General features: G+C 43.5%; 1 protein-coding gene across 2 annotated transcripts in view; it reads right to left on the reverse strand.

The window, feature by feature from the left end:
• The window catches only part of GNAI3 (G protein subunit alpha i3), a 37718-nt gene that overhangs the window by 10106 nt on the left and 8526 nt on the right, over nucleotides 1–19086 (reverse strand). For both annotated transcript variants that reach the window (XM_059673668.1, XM_059673669.1), the window contains exons 2-5: nucleotides 6573–6615; nucleotides 6316–6457; nucleotides 3739–3896; nucleotides 1280–1408 (exon numbers count right to left, since the gene is read on the reverse strand). In XM_059673668.1, the coding sequence (XP_059529651.1) occupies nucleotides 1280–1408; nucleotides 3739–3896; nucleotides 6316–6457; nucleotides 6573–6615 (472 nt within the window). The remainder of the gene's footprint in view (nucleotides 1–1279; nucleotides 1409–3738; nucleotides 3897–6315; nucleotides 6458–6572; nucleotides 6616–19086) is intronic.

Consider the following 19086-nt stretch of genomic DNA (forward strand, 5'->3'; position numbering starts at 1 on the left):
CTAAAGATAAGAACTCTTCTATAAATATTCAGCTGGACTGCTATTTCCTATATTTCCAGGTTACAAATAGGTATACTAAAATTTCAAGGCCTCAACTGGAATCCAATACTTAAACTGTGGATTTCACAAATCCTCTAAATTAATTTTTTTTTTCAGAGAAAAGAAAACAGAAGTTCTGATCTAAAAGTTACATTTGTATGCAACAATGCTCACTATTACATCCTGCATACAAGCATAAAGAGGTAGCTAAAAAGAACATCAGACGTCGAAGGGGGAAAGTCTACTTCTAATCTCAAAGGTCACAAAAGCAGAAAACAGAAACCAAAGACAGTTCTAATGTTTACAAAAGACCAGTAACACAGAGATGAGCTGAAGCCTATTTTAGAATTACTAATGCTGATGAGAAAATCCTTTGTATTGAAATACTCAAATTTTCTCTAAAACAACCACTGTTTATATGTCATCGTACCTCTCCAAGTATCTTTATCCCCAGAAATATTTTCCACTCTGCACTGGATTAAAAACTCAGTTGTGCATATACTGTGCACAGATCAGTCCAAGAGTCCTGACTACATTAGCTCCATTCCACTAAACTTAAAGGGATATGCAACCAGGAAGAGAGGACTGACACTGGTGAGAAAAGCATTTTCATTTTAATGCCAAAATGGCCGAACAAAGCCACATAACTGGTTTCCTGCCCTTTTAGAATTGTTGTTACCCTTCTAAACGATAAACACCCAATACCTGTTTTGGTGGTTCCAACAAAAAGCAGCTGAAGAGAATAAAATTAAAAACAAAACACATCGCACCCAGCCGGCATGGCTCGATGGTTGAGCACTGACCTATGAACCAGGAGGTCACTGGTTCGATTCCTGGTCAGGGCACATGCCCGGGTTGTGGGTTTGATCCCCAGTAGGGGGCATGCAGGAGGCAGCCGATCAATGATTCTCTCTCCTCATTGATGTTTCTATCTCTCTCTTCCTCTCCCTTCCTCTCTGAAATCAATAAAAATAAAAAATAAAATAAAACACAGTAGTAGTCATATGATTACTTCTATTGACACCCAAGTTATAACTTAATTTTGATTTTAGTTCCTCAAAATGGACAAAGTATTTATGCTACTTGGAGAAAAAAGAAATGCTTGGACTCTTATAGTTGAAACATTCAAATACAGGCTGATGAATACGGTAAGTTTCTAAACCAAGAGCTCCTGCCTAGAGAACTTTCACTCTGATTGAGAGAAACTAAGTGAAGAATGATGTTTGTGTTGGTGACTTACTTGAAGTACAGTTCTTTGAAGGTGAAATGCGTTTCCACAATGCCTGTGGTCTTCACTCTTGTCCGCAGGACATCTTGCTGAGTTGGAATGTAGTTGGCTTGGGATATTCTTTCCAAATCATTTAGGTAACTAAATAAAATACACGTTTATGTTTACCTGGTGAGGCCAACCATGTGCACAGCAAGTCAACAGACTAAACTAGTTCCTGCCAAAAGTAGATCCTGAGCTAAAGTGGCCCAACAGAATCACATCTTCCTATCACAGAAATAAGAAAATGTGAGCCTAGCAGAGGACAGAGTAGGTTCTATAAACACCACACAAAACTGATAGGACTTTAAAGAACAGTGAATTACTAAAAAGAGAACTATGCTCAATAAGAACGAGTAGTTCCTGTTTTTATTTATGAAACTGAAAGTTGTGGGTTTTTTAAAAAATCTAAGCCAAAACAAACTATAAATACCTTCAAAGAAATTTAATTTGTCATACAATAATTAAAAGACTGATTCACAACTAAATTAAATTTTTCATTTCAGGGTTTCTAAAAATTTGTGGCCTGACATGAAGAAGAACAGGTGGAACCATTGTAAGAGAATCTTATTTAATAAAAGGCTAATATGCAAATAGACCAAATGGCAGAACAACCGAACAACCAGTTGCTATGACGTGTGCTGACCACCAGGGGGCGTGCACAGCCCATGGCGGACGTCGGCAGCAGGCAGCAGAGCATGGAACATGGCGGGAGTTGGCCATGGCGGGATGGTGGAGCAGGTGAGTGGAGGCACCAGACCAAGCGGGGCACGGGGCACTGTCATTGGGGTGAAACTCTGGTGGTTACTGAAAATTCTTTGCTGCTGTGCGCTGGCCCCACTCATACCCGCTGCCAGCACTGGAGCCGCCACTTGTCCCCGCTGCCGGCGCCTGGCGTCAGCCCCCATCGCTCGGCACTGTGGTGCCTGCCGGCCTCGATCGCCCCTCAAGGCTTTTCCACCTCCCCCTTCTCCTGAGGGGCGATAGGGACCAGCAGCTGCCTCTCGCACTGGCTGCCAGTGATGGCCCCGCTTGCACCCACTGCCGGTGCTTGGCACTGGTCCCAATCACTTGGCGCCGTCAGCGGGTGCGAGTGACGGCTGCTGGCCCCAATCACCCAAGGGCTTCTCCACCTCCCCCTAATCATGAGGGGTGATTGAGGCAGCAACCGCTAATCGCACCATCAGCATCAGCGCACGGGAGTGGCAGCGGGGCTGCCAGCAGAGGGGACCCAGGCATGGTGGGAGGGGCCGGGCAGGGGTGCACAGGATGGGCCAAGACCCACCTCTGTGCCCACTACAGCCTTGCAGCCCACAGTTCCTTTCAAGGTGCACAAATTCATGCATTGGGCCCCTAGTCATTAATAAGGAGCCAGTCAAGCTTAGATCAACAATTATGGAAAAAACCCCCACAAAAACAGCACCTCCATAAATCACATGTCTTCAGGTGTGGCTGGAGGATTCAGAGATTATTGAATGTATGATGGAAGAAACAACTACAATCTAGCTTTGATGACTACTGGGAGAATTATTTAAATTACCAATAGCTGCAATTTAAAAATATTAAAAAAAGATGGGCAAGAATCTTGAAATGGTTCACAAGTCAAATATTCTCTTGAAGAATAAGGTTTTCAAATATTTAATTTCTTCTATAACAACTTACATTGGAATGAGAATGGGGAAAGTAGGACAATATAATACTGGAGAAAATACCTTAACGTTTAAAAGTGTCTTCATTTAGTAAAAAAATGAATACAAGTAACAAGAACTCACCAAGCCCCCAAAATGCATGTTAAAAAAAACAACATTCTGAATATAGGTATGATAAGTAAAAATGTAAAAGAAGCAAAACAGGATAGCACATTATAGCTTAATATAAGTATTCATTACAAATTTCCTAAAAGCACATAAACCAAGAGAATTTCCTTGACAAACAGATGCTTCAATTTCGTTCCAAGACTCAACATCTCCTTCTATGTAAAGTCTGCTATTGCGTTATCTGGCAAAAGATTTATCAGTGGTGACCAGTCCCCGGGAAATCCATACTGTAACCCAGCCACAGAGGTGGATGCATAGAAAGGGAGTCACAATCCTAAACTCCCTCGCTTGCTGGCAATCGATGCAAAGCCCTGGTGCACAGAGGGATTCCTGAGCTGGGAGAGAACCAGGAGCCAGCTGCAGGAGATGTCTCACCACTTTCCCCTGCTGATTACCAACTACCATAGAGCTCCTTTCATGGTGCCAAGTCTCCCACTTACATTCCAAGAGGAAATGTTTTTCTCCAGGTCATACAAAATGACCAAGGGTCTCCAACTGAACTGAAACCATCTCTATAAGGAATCCATAGACTTCAAGAGTGTCTGCTACTTCCCCATTTCCGTAAGGATGGGCACTGAACTGAGCTATTTTCTGTGATGGAGGGAAATGACTTACTATGAGGCAGAATCGTTGAGCTGGTACTCCCTGGATCTGCAGAAGCAAGCCTGCACGCCACCATCTCGCCACAGCCGTCTAATCACTCCTGCCAGTTCTGGGGTCATGACTCCTTCCTCGGCACTGCCAGCTAAGACAAATAACTGCCGGGCATCATCCTGAAGAGAGACAGATGGTCCTCCAGTTCTTAAAGACGTGACAAGAGTCTCTTACTTTCACACACACACGAGCATCATACGTTATATTATTTCTAAAGAGGCACTGAGTCTCACCCCTTCTCCACTACAGTCACAAGTGCAGAGCTGAACTGAGGAATGGTTTCACGCCCCTACCCCTACCCCACTCCCTCCACAGACCACCATCCCCTGCAAAGATCTCCTTCTGACTGGCCTACTCATCTCCATCCTGGTTACGCATACATTTTGGCAGGAAAAAAACTGGCCTGTGAGACAGACATATGTAACTCATTTGCATTCTGTTCAAGGAAGTCTCCAATAAAAATAGAAATGAAGACTAGCATGTAAGAGGTGAAGCCTGCACACGTCCAAGGAAGTAGAATCAGTTTAAGGAGAAAGTGTTCTCTTCTTCCCCCTTCAGGTCAGACAGGAGCAGGAGGCATTTTGGAAGTCTGGAAGCCCAGTGGGAGACACAAATCCCCCAGGGCAAACGCAGTCTCTGGATTTGCCAGCACAGTATTAACCCTCTAATAAGACAGGGGGAAAGGCAGCAAAAGGAAAAGTAGCTACAAAGAGAGATTTGATCAAAACTTCCTGAGTCAGGGACCTAGCTGTACAAGCAGAGTTTTTAACCCTCAAATGCGGGAGTGGGGGGAGAGGACCGAAAGGGGCTAGGAGAACTGTGACTGGTCTGCTTTATTCTTCTCAGCCCCAGTTGTCAGATGGTATAAAAAAGAACACCAGTCTCATGGGACGATTCCCCACTCAAATCTAATACCTGCCTCAGGAGATTTCCAAATGACTCTACAAACACAGAAACGAAAGAAGCATATTCTTGGTAAAGAAAAAGGGGGGAGGGTAGCAATCAATTGTATCACAGTGGCCAGCAGAGAGCATTTCCAACCACAGGGGCAACCACAGCCCAAACCTCCGAAGATGTGTGAATCCACCTGCGCAAGCGAAGCAACACAAAACTAACCCGAGTGCACCCCATTAATTCTGCCTAACTCGAGGTCTTCGGCCTTCATGGTGTTTGCCGAGTACTACTCCTCCTGTAAGATCCTTTCCTGTTTCCTTACTGTATTTTTAGGCCCAACCCTTTCTACGAAACTTTTTTTTTTTTTTAAATATATTTTATTGATTTTTTACAGAGAGGAAGGGAGAGAGACAGAGAGTCAGAAACATCGATGAGAGAGAAACATCGACCAGCCGCCTCCTGCACATCCCCCCACCGGGGATGTGCCCGCAACCCAGGTACATGCCCTTGACCGGAATCGAACCTGGGACCCTTCAGTCCGCAGGCCGACGCTCTATCCACTGAGCCAAACCGGTTTCGGCGCTTTCTACGAAACTTTATCTAACATCTGCATTGCCCTCCTTTCTTTCCAGAGATAAGTATTTAACATAAAGGAGTGAATGACTGAGAAAAGCTGCAAAATTACATAAACTGGCAAATACCCAACAGTGAGCAGGCCCTTCTACAGAGATGGTAGAGTCTTTATTTAACATTTGAAGACTTTATAGTCCCCTGGTTCTGAAATCTGACCCATACTCATGCAGATATTAAAAACACCTCAATAAGCATTACTTTTTAAATTTAATACTATGGTTCTAATTTTAGAAACTTGAAAAGAGAGAGAGCTACTGTATCATAATTTTGCTGTCCTGACTTTGTAAACACTGTTTCAGGAGGAAACACTTTCCTACCACTTAATCTCTTCCACTGACCCATCCTGCGTCTCCACAATAGACCTTCTTAATAAAGGTCTGTAAAGAGGCCCCTCTCTGCAATGAACTTCATACCTTCACCCTAAGCAGACATGAAAAACAACCTGCCCCACACCCAGCTCTATTCTTTCCCATTCACCTTCTGACCAACCATAAATAACTAGAAGGACAGTAGAGGAGCTATAAATATAAATTCTTACACATAAAACAGAGAAACTTTGATTTTATAGTTCAATGTAGTACAGGGTCACAGTATTCTTGAATACCGAAAACTGCCTCTAAAATTTAGACATGGTTTTCAGTCCTTATCAAGTATATTCTGGGGGAGCGATATCTGCCTTAAGTCTCTACACCTCAGAAAGCAGAGCTACATGTCCAGGCAGCCTCTTTTACATCCCATCAACTGACTCTCACTTGCTACTATAAGAAAATACACAATGCTGTAAAAGAGGTGGATAAAAGTTATCCCAGAACCCTAGTATATCCCGTTTCCTAAAGACCTGACAAGCTAACACCTCCCTAACAGATTGCTAACACTTCTCAAATGAGCACATAGTACTTTGCTACATCTTACCTTGTTGCTTAAATTCATTTCCCTAAAATGCGAAGCAAATTTTGCTTAACTGCACCTACTGAAAAAGAGCAAGGGGGAGAGGAAATGAAAGGCACTTACTGCTCTGGCTGCTTCCCCAAAGTCAATCTTCAGCCGTCCCATGGCCCGTATGATGGCGATAATGGACTGTATCGTGTTGCTGTAGACAACTACTCTATACTGTTTGCATTCTTCCTCCGAATAGCCGTCCTCATGAATGATTCTTGGAAAAGAAGAAAACCACAAATCATTACGATGGACCTAAGATGGAAAGACCCTGTGAACTTTCATGCATTGTGTGGAAATGCAGTCTTACAAAAGGCCATGTCTCAACTTACTTCATCTGTTTCACAATGGTGCTTTTACCAGATTCTCCAGCACCTGAAAGAAAGGGAAACCAAATGTTGAACTCATCGGGAATCAAACACAAAAGCATGAAATCAACAAGAGTAGTAATTCCAGATTAATGGAAACCACAGGCCCTGGGGAAAACTTTGGTCAGGCTTTCTATCAGGAAAAACCAGTGAGCTTCTCCATTAGAGTTTTTTTTATACTTTCTTTACATAACTCAGCAACCAAGTAAAATTCATTGAGAGTGTCCCAGGGCCTACTGCATACCACTTGTGAAAAGCAGGCCTTCTCCAGGAGACAGGCCAACACCTCTAGGAACTCACCCTCTACAAGAAACAGGATACAGACACTGAACACAGGCAAAAATGAAATGATTCATGGTTGGCCTAATCACGTTGATTAATTCCTCTGTCAACCCCCAGGGACCTGAGGAATGTTCCAAGAGCAATCCTCTCAGCCATGGGACTAAAGTTCAAAATAGAAGCAGAGGAGGCACTGTCCCCAGCACTTTTCCACTCTATACCCCAGCCCCACGGTCCCTTCCTCATCCAGCGAGAACCACTTTAATGACCACAAGTGTAAGGGGGGCCCGCTGAACTCCTTGAGATTCATTCCACCTGCATTTCCCCAGCCAATGCATTTTCCCACCTTCCAAGATGCCTGTTTAACACTGACCCCTCTTCTGACTCTCAGCCTCTCTTTTACTGGAAAGATTAAAGAACTAAAAGAAAAACATGCACACATTTTCCCATAACCAAATCTACCAATCTACGTGTACCTCCATGAATACTCTCTACCTTCATCAATGAACTGTCTCTGCCAATGTCTGAGACTAATCTCTTGAATTGTGCACTTATCCACTGCACTGTACCTACTCAAGGTCTTGGCTGCTACAATTATCCCATGACACTCAAATATCGAGATTTCTCTTCCTACTGGGCCACTCTCATCAGTATACAGAGTTACTCGATTATCTTCCATCCTAAAATCAACACATACCCCGCCTCCTACCTTCCGACTCCATGTATCTTCCTCTAGCCACCTCTTCATTTTTTCTTCCTCTTTATACCAAAACACTTGAGTTGTCTACACTCATGTTCTCCAATTCTGTGCCTCCCATTCTCTCCTAACCCACTCCAGGCAGATGTCCATACCCACCACTCGACTGAAACCACTTCCCCAGGTCTCACAAGTTCCATGTTAACAAAGCCAATGGCCAATTCTTGTTCCTCATCTTACTCAATCTCTTAAACAGAACTTGTCCACATTGATAACTTCTCCCCTTGAAATATTTTCTGGAGCCCACATCCTCCTGTCTGAATTCTAAAGGTTATTTCCTTGGCCCTTTTCTCTGTCTGCATTCATTCTCTAGGCCACCTCATCTAACTGGTGTTTTAAACACCAGTCATAAAGTGATAATAATAGTTAACAGCTAGTGAGTACTGAGTGCCAGACACAATTCCATGCACTTTGCTTGTGTTAACCCAATGAATACAATACCCCGTGTGGTAGATATTATTATCCCCAGATGACGTACATACAGCAGAGAGATGTTAACTTGTCCACAATTACAGTCAGTAAGCAGCAGAGCTAAAAATGTGCACTCACACAGTTTGGCTCCAAAGTTGTTGTATACTGCCTCTATGCTAATGATTTCCAAATTTAGATCTTTAATCTTGGCTTCTAACCTTGGCTCCAGACTCATCTATGGAAACTACCTACTGGTATATCTATCTCATTAGCTTCCTATTAGACATCACAAACTTAAAATGCCCCAAACTGAGCTACTGCTTCCCTACCTTCCCACCAAAGCCCGCCCCATCCTGTTTCCTTATCTCAGTAAATGACACCATCACTGACTCAGTCGCTCAAGCTAAAAATGGTGACATATAATTAACACACAGATGAAATGTGGGTGCCAGTACCAATATGTATATTAAATATTAGGAAAGTCTAATTTTTAAATAAATAAATACATAGTTCTAACAGGTTCTTCTTGCCCCACAATGGATCATGATGAGTACACTGGAAACCACAGGTGATTACTGCAAAGACTTCCTAAATGCTTCAGACCTTGCCTTTCCTATGGTCAGTGTTCCCCTCAGTGGCAGGAATGAAATCTGTAAATGTAAATCAGATCATGTCACAACTCCACCTCAAACTCTCCTCCGCCTCCGATTACATTCAAAGTAAGATCCCGGGGCAGGAAGGCCCACTGCGCTCTGGCCCGTCCACCTCTTCATTGTTGACTCCCGTCATTCTCCATTTTGTTCTCTCTGCTCTTGTCAGTCAGGAAACATACCAAACAGGTTCTCAGTGAGCTTGATACTGACTCATGGTCTCTGCAGTCACTATTCCCTCTGCCTGGAATAAGTTTTTACAAAATCTTCTTCTTCCTTCAGAACAGCATTCCCTGACTAATCTACCTAAAAAGCTCCATCCCATTCGCCCTCTCCCCCCTCACTCTGTGTTGTATTTTCTTGAAGCACCTGTCACTTCTTCACATTACAGACGTGTTCACTTTATGTCTTCTCCACTAAAATATAAGCTCCATGATGGTTTATGCATCCCTGTATTCCCAGGACCTAAAACTAAACCTAACATAAGTCGATCATGAAAATAAATACTGCTGAACAGATAAATGACTAATGTTTATTATGTATGATCCTTTACTAAATATTTCTCAACTCTATCAACCAAAAATGTTAGTGAAAATAAAACTCAAATAACTTAAACATTTCAGACATCTACATTTTTACAGAATCAAACAGGATTTTTACCTGTGACATTGTCTCTGTTCTTATCACCTAATCAATTATCAGGGGTAGCACTAAAATAGTTAATATTCAAGTAGCACGCAGAGAACTTTCTAAGGACACTGTAAGAAAGAAGTGATTTCTCCCTTGCATATCTTAAAAAACACACACAACCTAATGATTCGATTTCAATTCTGGGGAAGAAAATTAAAAAGCATACCAGCTATATGTTGCCCTACCTCTATGCTTTTCCAAGGCTACCTGATAAAATGTCAGTTTGTCCTTCTCTTATAACACTATATATAAATGTATGTATTTGTATATGTATTTTTTTCACCCAAGCTTTTTTTTTTTTTTTTTTTTAATATACTTCATCGATTCCTTTACAGAGAGGAAGGGAGAGGGAGAGGGATAGCGAGTCAGAAACATCGATGAGAGAGAAACATAGATTCAGCTGCCTCCTGCACGCCCCCCACTGGGGATGCGCCCGCAACCCAGGTACATGCCCTTGATCGGAACCGAACCTGGGACCCTTGAGCCCGCAGGCCGACGCTCTATCCGCTGAGCCAAACCAGCCAGTGCTCACCCAAGCTTTTATTAGGTACCCAGTTCCATCTCTTAAAAGAAGGCACCTCTTACCGACCACAGAATTGAGTGGGCGTTTCAGGGCATTTTATACAAATACAGACTGATTTGCTTTCTACCGAAAGGCTTGGACCCATTCGACTTCTAGATCACCATGAAAAGTGCCACCAGCTTACCTTTCTTCCAAGTATGAAATCTAAGAGTCACCTGGAACTCACTCACTCTTCTCTCCTTACATCAGGCTGTAACCAAATCTTCTTCCTCCTTATGCATTTCTCAAGTTAATCCTTTCTACTCCTCACATCTCAGCTCAAAGCCCCCCTTCCTTCTCATTCTTTCCAAATGACACCACTAAAAGGCACCAGTTTATCTAATAATGATCCAAATTCTAACATCTTCTGTAACCCTTTATTAGGGCTGGACTCTTCATTTTTACCTCAATCCTCTGTGCTCTGTTGCTGCAGTAGTGAGTCCCCTTCTAGTAACATCTCTCTTAGGTTTTCCCCACATGCTTCCCATGTCTCACCTTCCCCTCCCAATACAGATATGGTGTTTGGAACTTCCTAATTTTATCTACATCCTTTTACCTACCTTCCTTCAAAATTCACCAAATTTAAGGGGAGACTCATCTGCCCATCTTCAATCTACCAGGGCAGTAATCATAAGGATGTAAAGAATGGGATCCACACAGAGGGAGTGCAATGACCGGATCCATGGCCTAGAGAGAAGAACTGAGATGACGCTGTAGCAGAAGGGATGGAACTGGGCAGGGGGTAGGGTGTATAGGAGAGCAAAGTCCGAAAGGTCCCAGAGACAGGAGAGAATGGGATCAGTTTGACTTAGAAGATTTAGACTTGAAAAGGTATATAGCTAAATGTCATCTTATATCAATAGGAAGAAAGGATGAGGGCCAAAGCTAAGGGATTTCTGAAAGAAAAAGAGCAGAAGAAGCTAAGTTAGATGGTCTTGCTCTCATACAAGAAGCAAGGCAATGTGCAGCAAATAAAGGGGTAGAACTGTTTAGAAAATCAGCTTAGAAACAATCAAACAGAACAAGCAGTGTGTGTATAGGTTGGCATAATCACCGACGGTTAGATGAAAAACAACTTCCCAGCACACGCTCTGCTCTAGAATCATCGCGTTTACCTAAACGCATTCTAAGTCTGTTTTTAAGGAGCTCCTTGAGAGGAGACACCATAGTACACGCCCACCCACTTCTTCCCACAACACACACTCCATTATGGGGATGGAAGATAAGAAATGCTGATGATTTCTCTTTTTTCTTTTATTTATCTTTATGGTTTGAAGTATCACAGATGTCTCCTTCCCCCACCAATGACTCCCCTCCTCCCCACTCCCGTCCCCTCCCCACGTGATTTCTTTGCACGATTTTTTTTTAAGTCCAGGGAATTGCTAACATATATAAATAATTATCACATAAATAAACATGTTTAGCTTATATACACACTGATTTTAAACCCTGAAAGAGGGCTGATCCTCGAAAAACAGTGTCACCTGACGCCTTCTCTTTTTTCCTCTTTCATTTTGACTAGAAGGAAACATCAAGCCAGTCCACAGAGGGAGCATGAGCGATACGTATTCTGCTCCTTTACACTGCTGTGCCCTCAGGGATAAGATTTACTTACCTGTGGAACGGTCAACTGATGATGCTTAGAACAGAGCCTGACACACGATAGTATTCAGTAAACATTAACCAGCCATCATTGTGAATGCTGTTTCCACTGTCAGAATACCACCAAGTAACGTTAGGGCCCAAAGAATATAATTTAATAAAAACTCCTTCGACACTGATGTTGGCTCAAAATCCCAGTAGCAGCTGTTTCCCAACAATCAAATCCTAGATGGAACGTGGACTCACACTCTTAAACAGCAACTTATAACCTAAAAACTACAGCAAACTATGTCAAAGCATGAGTCATTTTCTCCACCCCACCCAGAGGAACAACAACAACAACAACAAAAAAACTCTCTTCCTTAAATACACTTTCGGCTCTAGATACTACCTTCTACCTTCTCTCCCATACCTCTCACCCATCAGTATCCGGCGTTTCCTTGTGTTTTGTCCTTGTACCACTACCTCGTGTACTAGTGGCGATTCTTGTGGCACCTGAAACATCTCTGTCTCCTTCCTTTTAAGTATCTGTTTCCATGGAGAAATCTTGAAGTGTCTAAAAGCCCGGATTATAGCTAGAGCACTGCCCCTCTTCTGGAGGTCTGTAGCTAAGTCCCGACAGGGCATTATATGTGGATGACCAGCCCGTGCTGGACCAAGACACTCTCTGGGTCTCTACAGGTCCCATTATCAGACAAATGGGAACACCTGACTTCTGTACCACGGAAGGTTGAAAACGTGACCAGCAAATAAATTTGATTTTTCTAACTTATCCTCACCTTTCATTTACAACTCAGGCACTTAAAAATATTTTTTTTAGTGAACGATACCATGGCATAATAAACACTGTGGAAGAGTAGACTTCGGTCCTAGCTCGGCCATGACTAACTGCAGGACCTTTGGCAAGCCACCTGGCCTCACTGTCTCCTTATATAGCAACTGTGAAGGGCTGTGCCTAGGTGCTCCGTGGTTGCACTCTAACACTATAGTTATAATGACTCGATAAAGCTAACAGCAGACTCAATCTCTAATTCTGACACACGTAGGCTTGATATCAGACCATGGGTCACATCATCCTATTAACCCAACCATTTACAATAGTGACCATAATCCAGTGATCAGCATGTCTCCAACAGGCACTCCTGATCAAGAAGGGACAGAGAACAGAAAGCATCAGACAGTGCAGAACATGGAGGAAAGGGTGTCTGGCAGCAAACCTCTATTCATGCTCAAGGGGGCTCTGTAATGACATAATCTCCAACTGGCAGAATATTCAAGTTAGCTGCTGCTCTTTAAAGAATGAATATCCTTAACTAAGGATCTCAGGACCACAGGCCATGCTCGTCCCAATCACAAGATGATCGATGGCTCCCACTGATTCCTTTCTATTGACAGGCATAGAGTAGCTAACAGTAAAAATTCAGATTAAGGTAAAAATGACATTTCATTCAGAACGCTTTTCAAGGTACCATTCTTAATACAACAACCAGTCACTTCCTAATTCAGTAAAAGAAAAGGTTAGCAGAATTACAGATGCGAAAAATGTCACAGAGCAAATAAAAATTGTTTCTCAGTCTTTTTCCCCCCTCACAAGCATTTCTTGTATGTGTCAGAAACTGCTGGGCAGAGACTTCAAATACAGATAAGCTTAGGAACTTACGATCTCGTGGGAGAAGTTAGAAACTGCTTTTCGTGTGAAATTAGCAAGTTTCCTTAGCCTAAAGCAGTGATGGCGAACCTTTTGAGCTCGGTGTGTCAGCATTTTGAAAAACCCTAACTTAACTCTGGTGCCGTGTCACATATAGAATTTTTTTTATATTTGCAACCATAGTAAAACAAAGACTTATATTTTTGATATTTTATATATTTAAATGCCATTTAACAAAGAAAAATCAACCAAAAAAAATGAGTTCGCGTGTCACCTCTGACACACATGTCATAGGTTCACCATCACTGGCCTAAAGTGTCAGAATGCCTTGTTCCACCCAGCCCACTGTCCCTCTAAGCCTGCCCATCCTCTGCACATAAATATCCTTGTAGCCAAACCGGTTTGGCTCAGTGGATAGAGCGTTGGCTTGTGGACTGAAAGGTCCCAGGTTCGATTCCGGTCAAGGGCATGTACCTTGGTTGTGGGCACATCCCCAGTAGGAGGTGTGCAAGAGGCAGCTGGTCAATGTTTCTCTCTCATCGATGTCTCTAACTCTCTATCCCTCTCCCTTCCTCTCTGTAAAAAATCAATAAAAATATATTATAAAAAAAAAAATCCTTGCAAACCCTACTTAGTTCAAACTTCCACTCTCTGCTGAAGCCCGCGCCATCCTCTCTGCACATTATTACTCCCGCTCTGGTGGCTGGTCTAGACTGTTCATTGCTTTTCAGTGTCCGTCCCAGAGGTTAGTTTCCAAAATTCAGTTCCAAACTCTCCCTCCCAGCCACCTCACCTTATCTTGATCTCTAGCCAGCTCTTGGCTCCTCTAAAAAGCCGACTATCTCCCAGCTCCTACTCTCCTCACTTTTCCTAAGCTGCCAACTGGTTTCCTTGGCCTTCATGAAATGGCAATGAAACTCTTTTCGGTACCACCTGAACACTCTTCCACACTGTACTTCTCCCTCAAGGGCACTCTGACCAGGCCCAACCTGATCCTACAGGATTGTGTCAAACATTGTCACACTAATTATTTGGTCAAATTAATTTAATGAATTGGGTTTGTACTTATTTAGGTCTCCAGTAGTCCTATGCTCAAAAGCGCTCTTACAAAGCACAACTGAGTGCCTTCTTTTTGTGTGTCCCCACACACACCCCGCCCCCGCCCCCTGTATCTAGCCTCCATCTAGGACAGGTAGGCACATAACTGCGGGCATGATGAGTGGCTTGAGTTTCCATGAGATTCAATGGTTACCTAATCACATTTTGCAAATGCCAGTTGCAATGGATGGAATTTTCAATGTGGGCAGGTAACAGAAACAGATTTCCATTCCTCTGCTATTTTTACTCAGCCCCACACCCATTCCTGGCTATGCCCTCACCTCTCACCCACAATTATACCTGACAATAAATTTGGACTCACTCACAAACCTCTCCTATTCCCCCTATTTCCCTCCACATCTCACTAGGCCTATCCCAGCTCCCGCGCACCCACCATCCACTTCAGTGAAGCTGCTATGAATCTGTCCTGTCCACCCCGTATCCCAACACCCAAGAGAGGGCCCGAAACACAGTGAGTCCTCATGAACTACCTGTGCAGTGAATGAGTAAATGAATGAATACTTAAGGGTAAAAGATGGCAGTGAGTGTGACTGGGGCAGAGAAAACGGTCTCTTCTCTGAAAAGATTTTTCTAGGAAACAATTGCCCAAAAGGTTTGAAGTGTATATAAGAAATTTCTGATAAAACTTGCAATGGCCGACATGTTCTGGGCCACTCCCTCCCTGTGATTGATCAGGAAGTGAATACCTGAAGCAGGAGTCACCCAGGCAAGGCTGACAAAGGACCTGCACCCTGCTCGACCTCGCTCCAAAAGATGAGTAGGACCCCCAATCAGATTAACTGAGGACGCTGTACAAGGAAATGGAGAAAAAGGAATCCTGAACTACTAGGCTGCAATGTGTGAAACCCAGGCTGCCATTAGGGGGCCTTCACGCACATCAACGTCAGAAAGGGAAGGGCCTCGGGAAGCTGGCCTAGAGAAAAGTGAACAGACAGATGTGCAGAGAGCCGTACAGGCGCCATGAGAGAGGAGAGAGCGCACACAAGAGAAGAGACAGAAGGTGGGGAAAGAGAATGGATGGGACCAAGGAGACAGAAGGGAGAGGAAGAGACAAGAAAGCAACAGGAAGCCGAAAGAGGGAAGACAACGGGAGCCTGGCCAATGCCAGCGCTGCCTCAGTTCCCACGGCCCGACTCTTCCGTTCCTCCTGCTTTCCCGGAAAACCTCTCTCCAGTCTAACAGTTCCCTCCCAACTCTCTGAGCTGGCTTCAATCCGTTTTCTATTTCTTGTGAGCAAAACAAAACATAAAAATAAAAACTGAATGGAAGTAGCTTTAAGTTAATTAGAATCAATTACCTTTTTTTTGGCCTTTAAAAAAATCCTAAGTTGGTTTGATTAAATATTGAATACATAAAAGGGAGTAATTGTGACATATGTGTAACAAAAAACATCCGTGCAGCTATCACCCAGCATAAAACATTAAAGATGCCCAGTCATCTTTGAAGTCACCTGAGTCTCTTCCTATCATCAATTACTTTTCCATGAAATATTTCTAGAAGGTGAATACGCAATAAGGGAGGGGAGGGCATTAAAAAAAACCAAAACCCTAACAACCAAAATATGTCTGCCTTACACAACAGTATATGGTTTGTACAGTTTCACATCTTTCTCCAATTACATGGGCAATCCTATCATTTTACAAGCCTTATTTATCCTATATAATAAAAGCCTAATATGCAAATTGTCCCCTCAACCAGGAGTTTGACCACTTGCTATGATGTGTGCTAACCACCAGGGGACTGTGCAAAGCATGACGGGCATCGGCGACAAGACACTGGCAGCGGGCGGCAGTGGAGGTGCTGCTGGCCCCAGTGGGCTTCCGGGTGAGCAGGGCCACAGCTGCCGGGACCGCTGGGACCAGTAAGCTCCCTGTGGGTTCACGCAGGAGCCGGTCTGCTGAGGCTGGCTGGGAGAGAGCGTGCTGCCTGCCCAGCTTCTGTGCGGCACCCAGAGGCCCACGTTGCGCCCCAGCCCACAGCGTCCAACCGTGCTTACTGGATCTCCGTGTGGGGACTCAGGCGGACGGGGGCACACAGGGGCCCAGGTGTTGCCCAAGGCCCAGAGGTCAGCTGGGACCTGCCCTTCCATGGCAGATGCTTGCACTTCGTTCACTGGCTAGGTCTAGGGACCATACCTGTGCATGAATTTCATGCACCAGGCCTCTAATATATATATATAAAAGGCTAAAAGACTGTCCAACTGTCCGGTAGGTATGACGCACACGACCACCAGGGGGCAGACGCTCAACGCAGGAGCTGCAGAGCTGCAGTGACTTGGCAGCTGTGGTGGTGACGCACCCCGGAACCAGAGAGGAGGGAGCCCGATTCCTCGCAGGGCCGCATGATTCCACCTTCGGTCATGAGTTATGTTGTTGCTGGGCACCGTCACCCAAATCTGGTGAGGAGGGACCGTGGGAGGTTGGCTCCAGGGCGTGTCTGGCCCCGGCTAGCCTGGCCCCCCACTGGCCACCTTCTAATTAATTTCCTTTTAATGTGCACAAATCCGTGCACCAGGCCACTAGTAAACTATAAAGCAGAAAGCTAACGGCCACTTTAACGTTCATAAATCACCTATGGAAGATGTTGGTTTAAGAGAGAAAAAGAGGCAGCTCACTTAGCTGAATAGCTCTTCTCAAAACACTATCACTTGAGAACATGAACGAGTAACTTGAGTGCTGCTAAAGATCCGGTGTTCTCCTTGGGCAACTGGCCATGTGAGTGGGACAAGTGTGGGTTCCTCCTCACTTCTGTGGAATATAAAGAGAATGCTTGAGGGAGCAGGCGCCTGTGAGCAAGGAGGGGATTAGCCTCTGGCTGCCTCAGTATTCTAATTTTGGCTTCTGGTGAGTAAGTTTCCTTTCACTTCTTTGAAAGCAGGTCAACAAAAAGCCATTTGATGTTAACCCTAAATTATATGGTTTGTACACATACACCACTGAAAATGAATTTTGCAAAGGTACATTTCTTACTAGCCCCACCTCAAAATTTTCTTGTGAGATAGGGCAGTAAAATACTCAAATGAGCACCCTTCTAATCCCTGCATACCTCTCCAGCCTCACCTCTTCCATTCTTACACCAACCCTTCATTCCAGGCAAACCCAGTCATTGGCTCACAGATATCACTGAGCTTTTGTGCGCACTATTACCCCTCTGTCTGGGTGTGCTTCTCTCCAGTCTCTGCCTTAAGAGCTCCTATTTACCCTTCAAGGCCCATCTCGAACATCGCCTCCTCTGGGAGGACTTCCCTGATATGTCTCTTCCCCACCTCCTTCCAGAACTTGGCTACTCCTTCTGTAACCACATTCCACATATATTATCACTGTTTACTCGTGTATCTCCACAGCTCGAATTGCTTCAGAGCTCTATTTCTCAGTTATTTGTAATCTCCTGGCTAGGAAAGTACCTGAGCACGTATAAGACGATCAGAGATAGCTGATCATAGTAGCTTAATAAACAAGGCTCCTTTGGACAGTGCCTCACCAAAAGCCAAAAAGCTCAACTGAAAGCAGCCCTGACAAGTGTGATGCGGTGCCCTGGACTGGATCCTGGAGCAGAAAAAAAACCATTAGTGGAAAACTGCTAAAGTCCCAATGAAGTGTGAAGTTCAGTGTTGACAAATGTACCATTGCTGTGTTAAGATGTCAACATTAAGGGAAACCAGGTGAACAGTCTACGGGAACTCTATGCACCATCTTGTGGCTTTTCTATAAATCTAAAATTATTCCAAAATAAAAAGTGTATTAAAAAAAACTTTTAAGTAGTCTAGAAAAAGTTGAAAGAACTACAGTTATTGATGAGGACATGAATGTGGATTTTATTTTATTTTATTTATATATTTTATTGATTTTTTACAGAGAGGAAGGGAGAGGAATAGAGAGTTGGAAACATTGATGAGAGAGAGACATCGATCAGCTGCCTCCTGCACACCCCCTACTGGGTATGTGCCCACAACCAAGGTACATGCCCTTGACCGGAATCGAACCTGGGACCCTTGAGTCCGTAGGCCGACGCTCTATCCACTGAGCCAAACCGGTTAGGGCATGAATGTGGATTTTAATTTACAACCATAATAACACAAATACTAAAAGAATAAGAAATATACTTCTCTTAGAAGTAGAGGAAGAAACGAAATTATTTTTAACAACCCGAAATGAACTAAAATATGTGAGACTATATTAATGCAGCAAAATGGTAAAAGAGGTTTCCATCATTAAACTGAAGGAGTTCAATATTTTATTTCCCAAAATGCGTACCTCAACACTGAAATCACTTCCATAGAGTGTTTAAGGCTGCACTATCAATCGCAGACATCAGAACTACATTAACTATGTAAGTCATGGTAGCAATTACAGCATTGCCTCAAACAGAGCCCTGTTTTGAAGTTAATGATTCCCATGTTTTAACTTAAGGAAACAGAGAGAACATGCTCTACTAAAAGTATGTTACTCTGAAACCATCTTTCTATAACTTACAGTAATTTGTAAAATGTAATTTCCAAGGTCCCAGCAAAATCCATTTCCATACAACACTATCCATTTAATAAGAAAAAAAATTTTTAAACTAGGGATATCAATACATGACTAAAACGAAAGCCATGGACAGTGCAACATTCCATCATAAGTTTTTGGAATTCAATGGAATACTGTTTTAGTTTTAAAACCCAACCATTACAGAAAGATTCATTATAAGATGACAAGAATCAAGCTACCCCACTAATTTTAAAGAACTCTGATGTAAAGGTTCCTATATCACCAGTATAG

This window comes from Myotis daubentonii, chromosome 18 (assembly GCF_963259705.1).
Source record: "Myotis daubentonii chromosome 18, mMyoDau2.1, whole genome shotgun sequence".
NCBI classification, from domain to species: Eukaryota; Metazoa; Chordata; class Mammalia; order Chiroptera; family Vespertilionidae; genus Myotis; species Myotis daubentonii.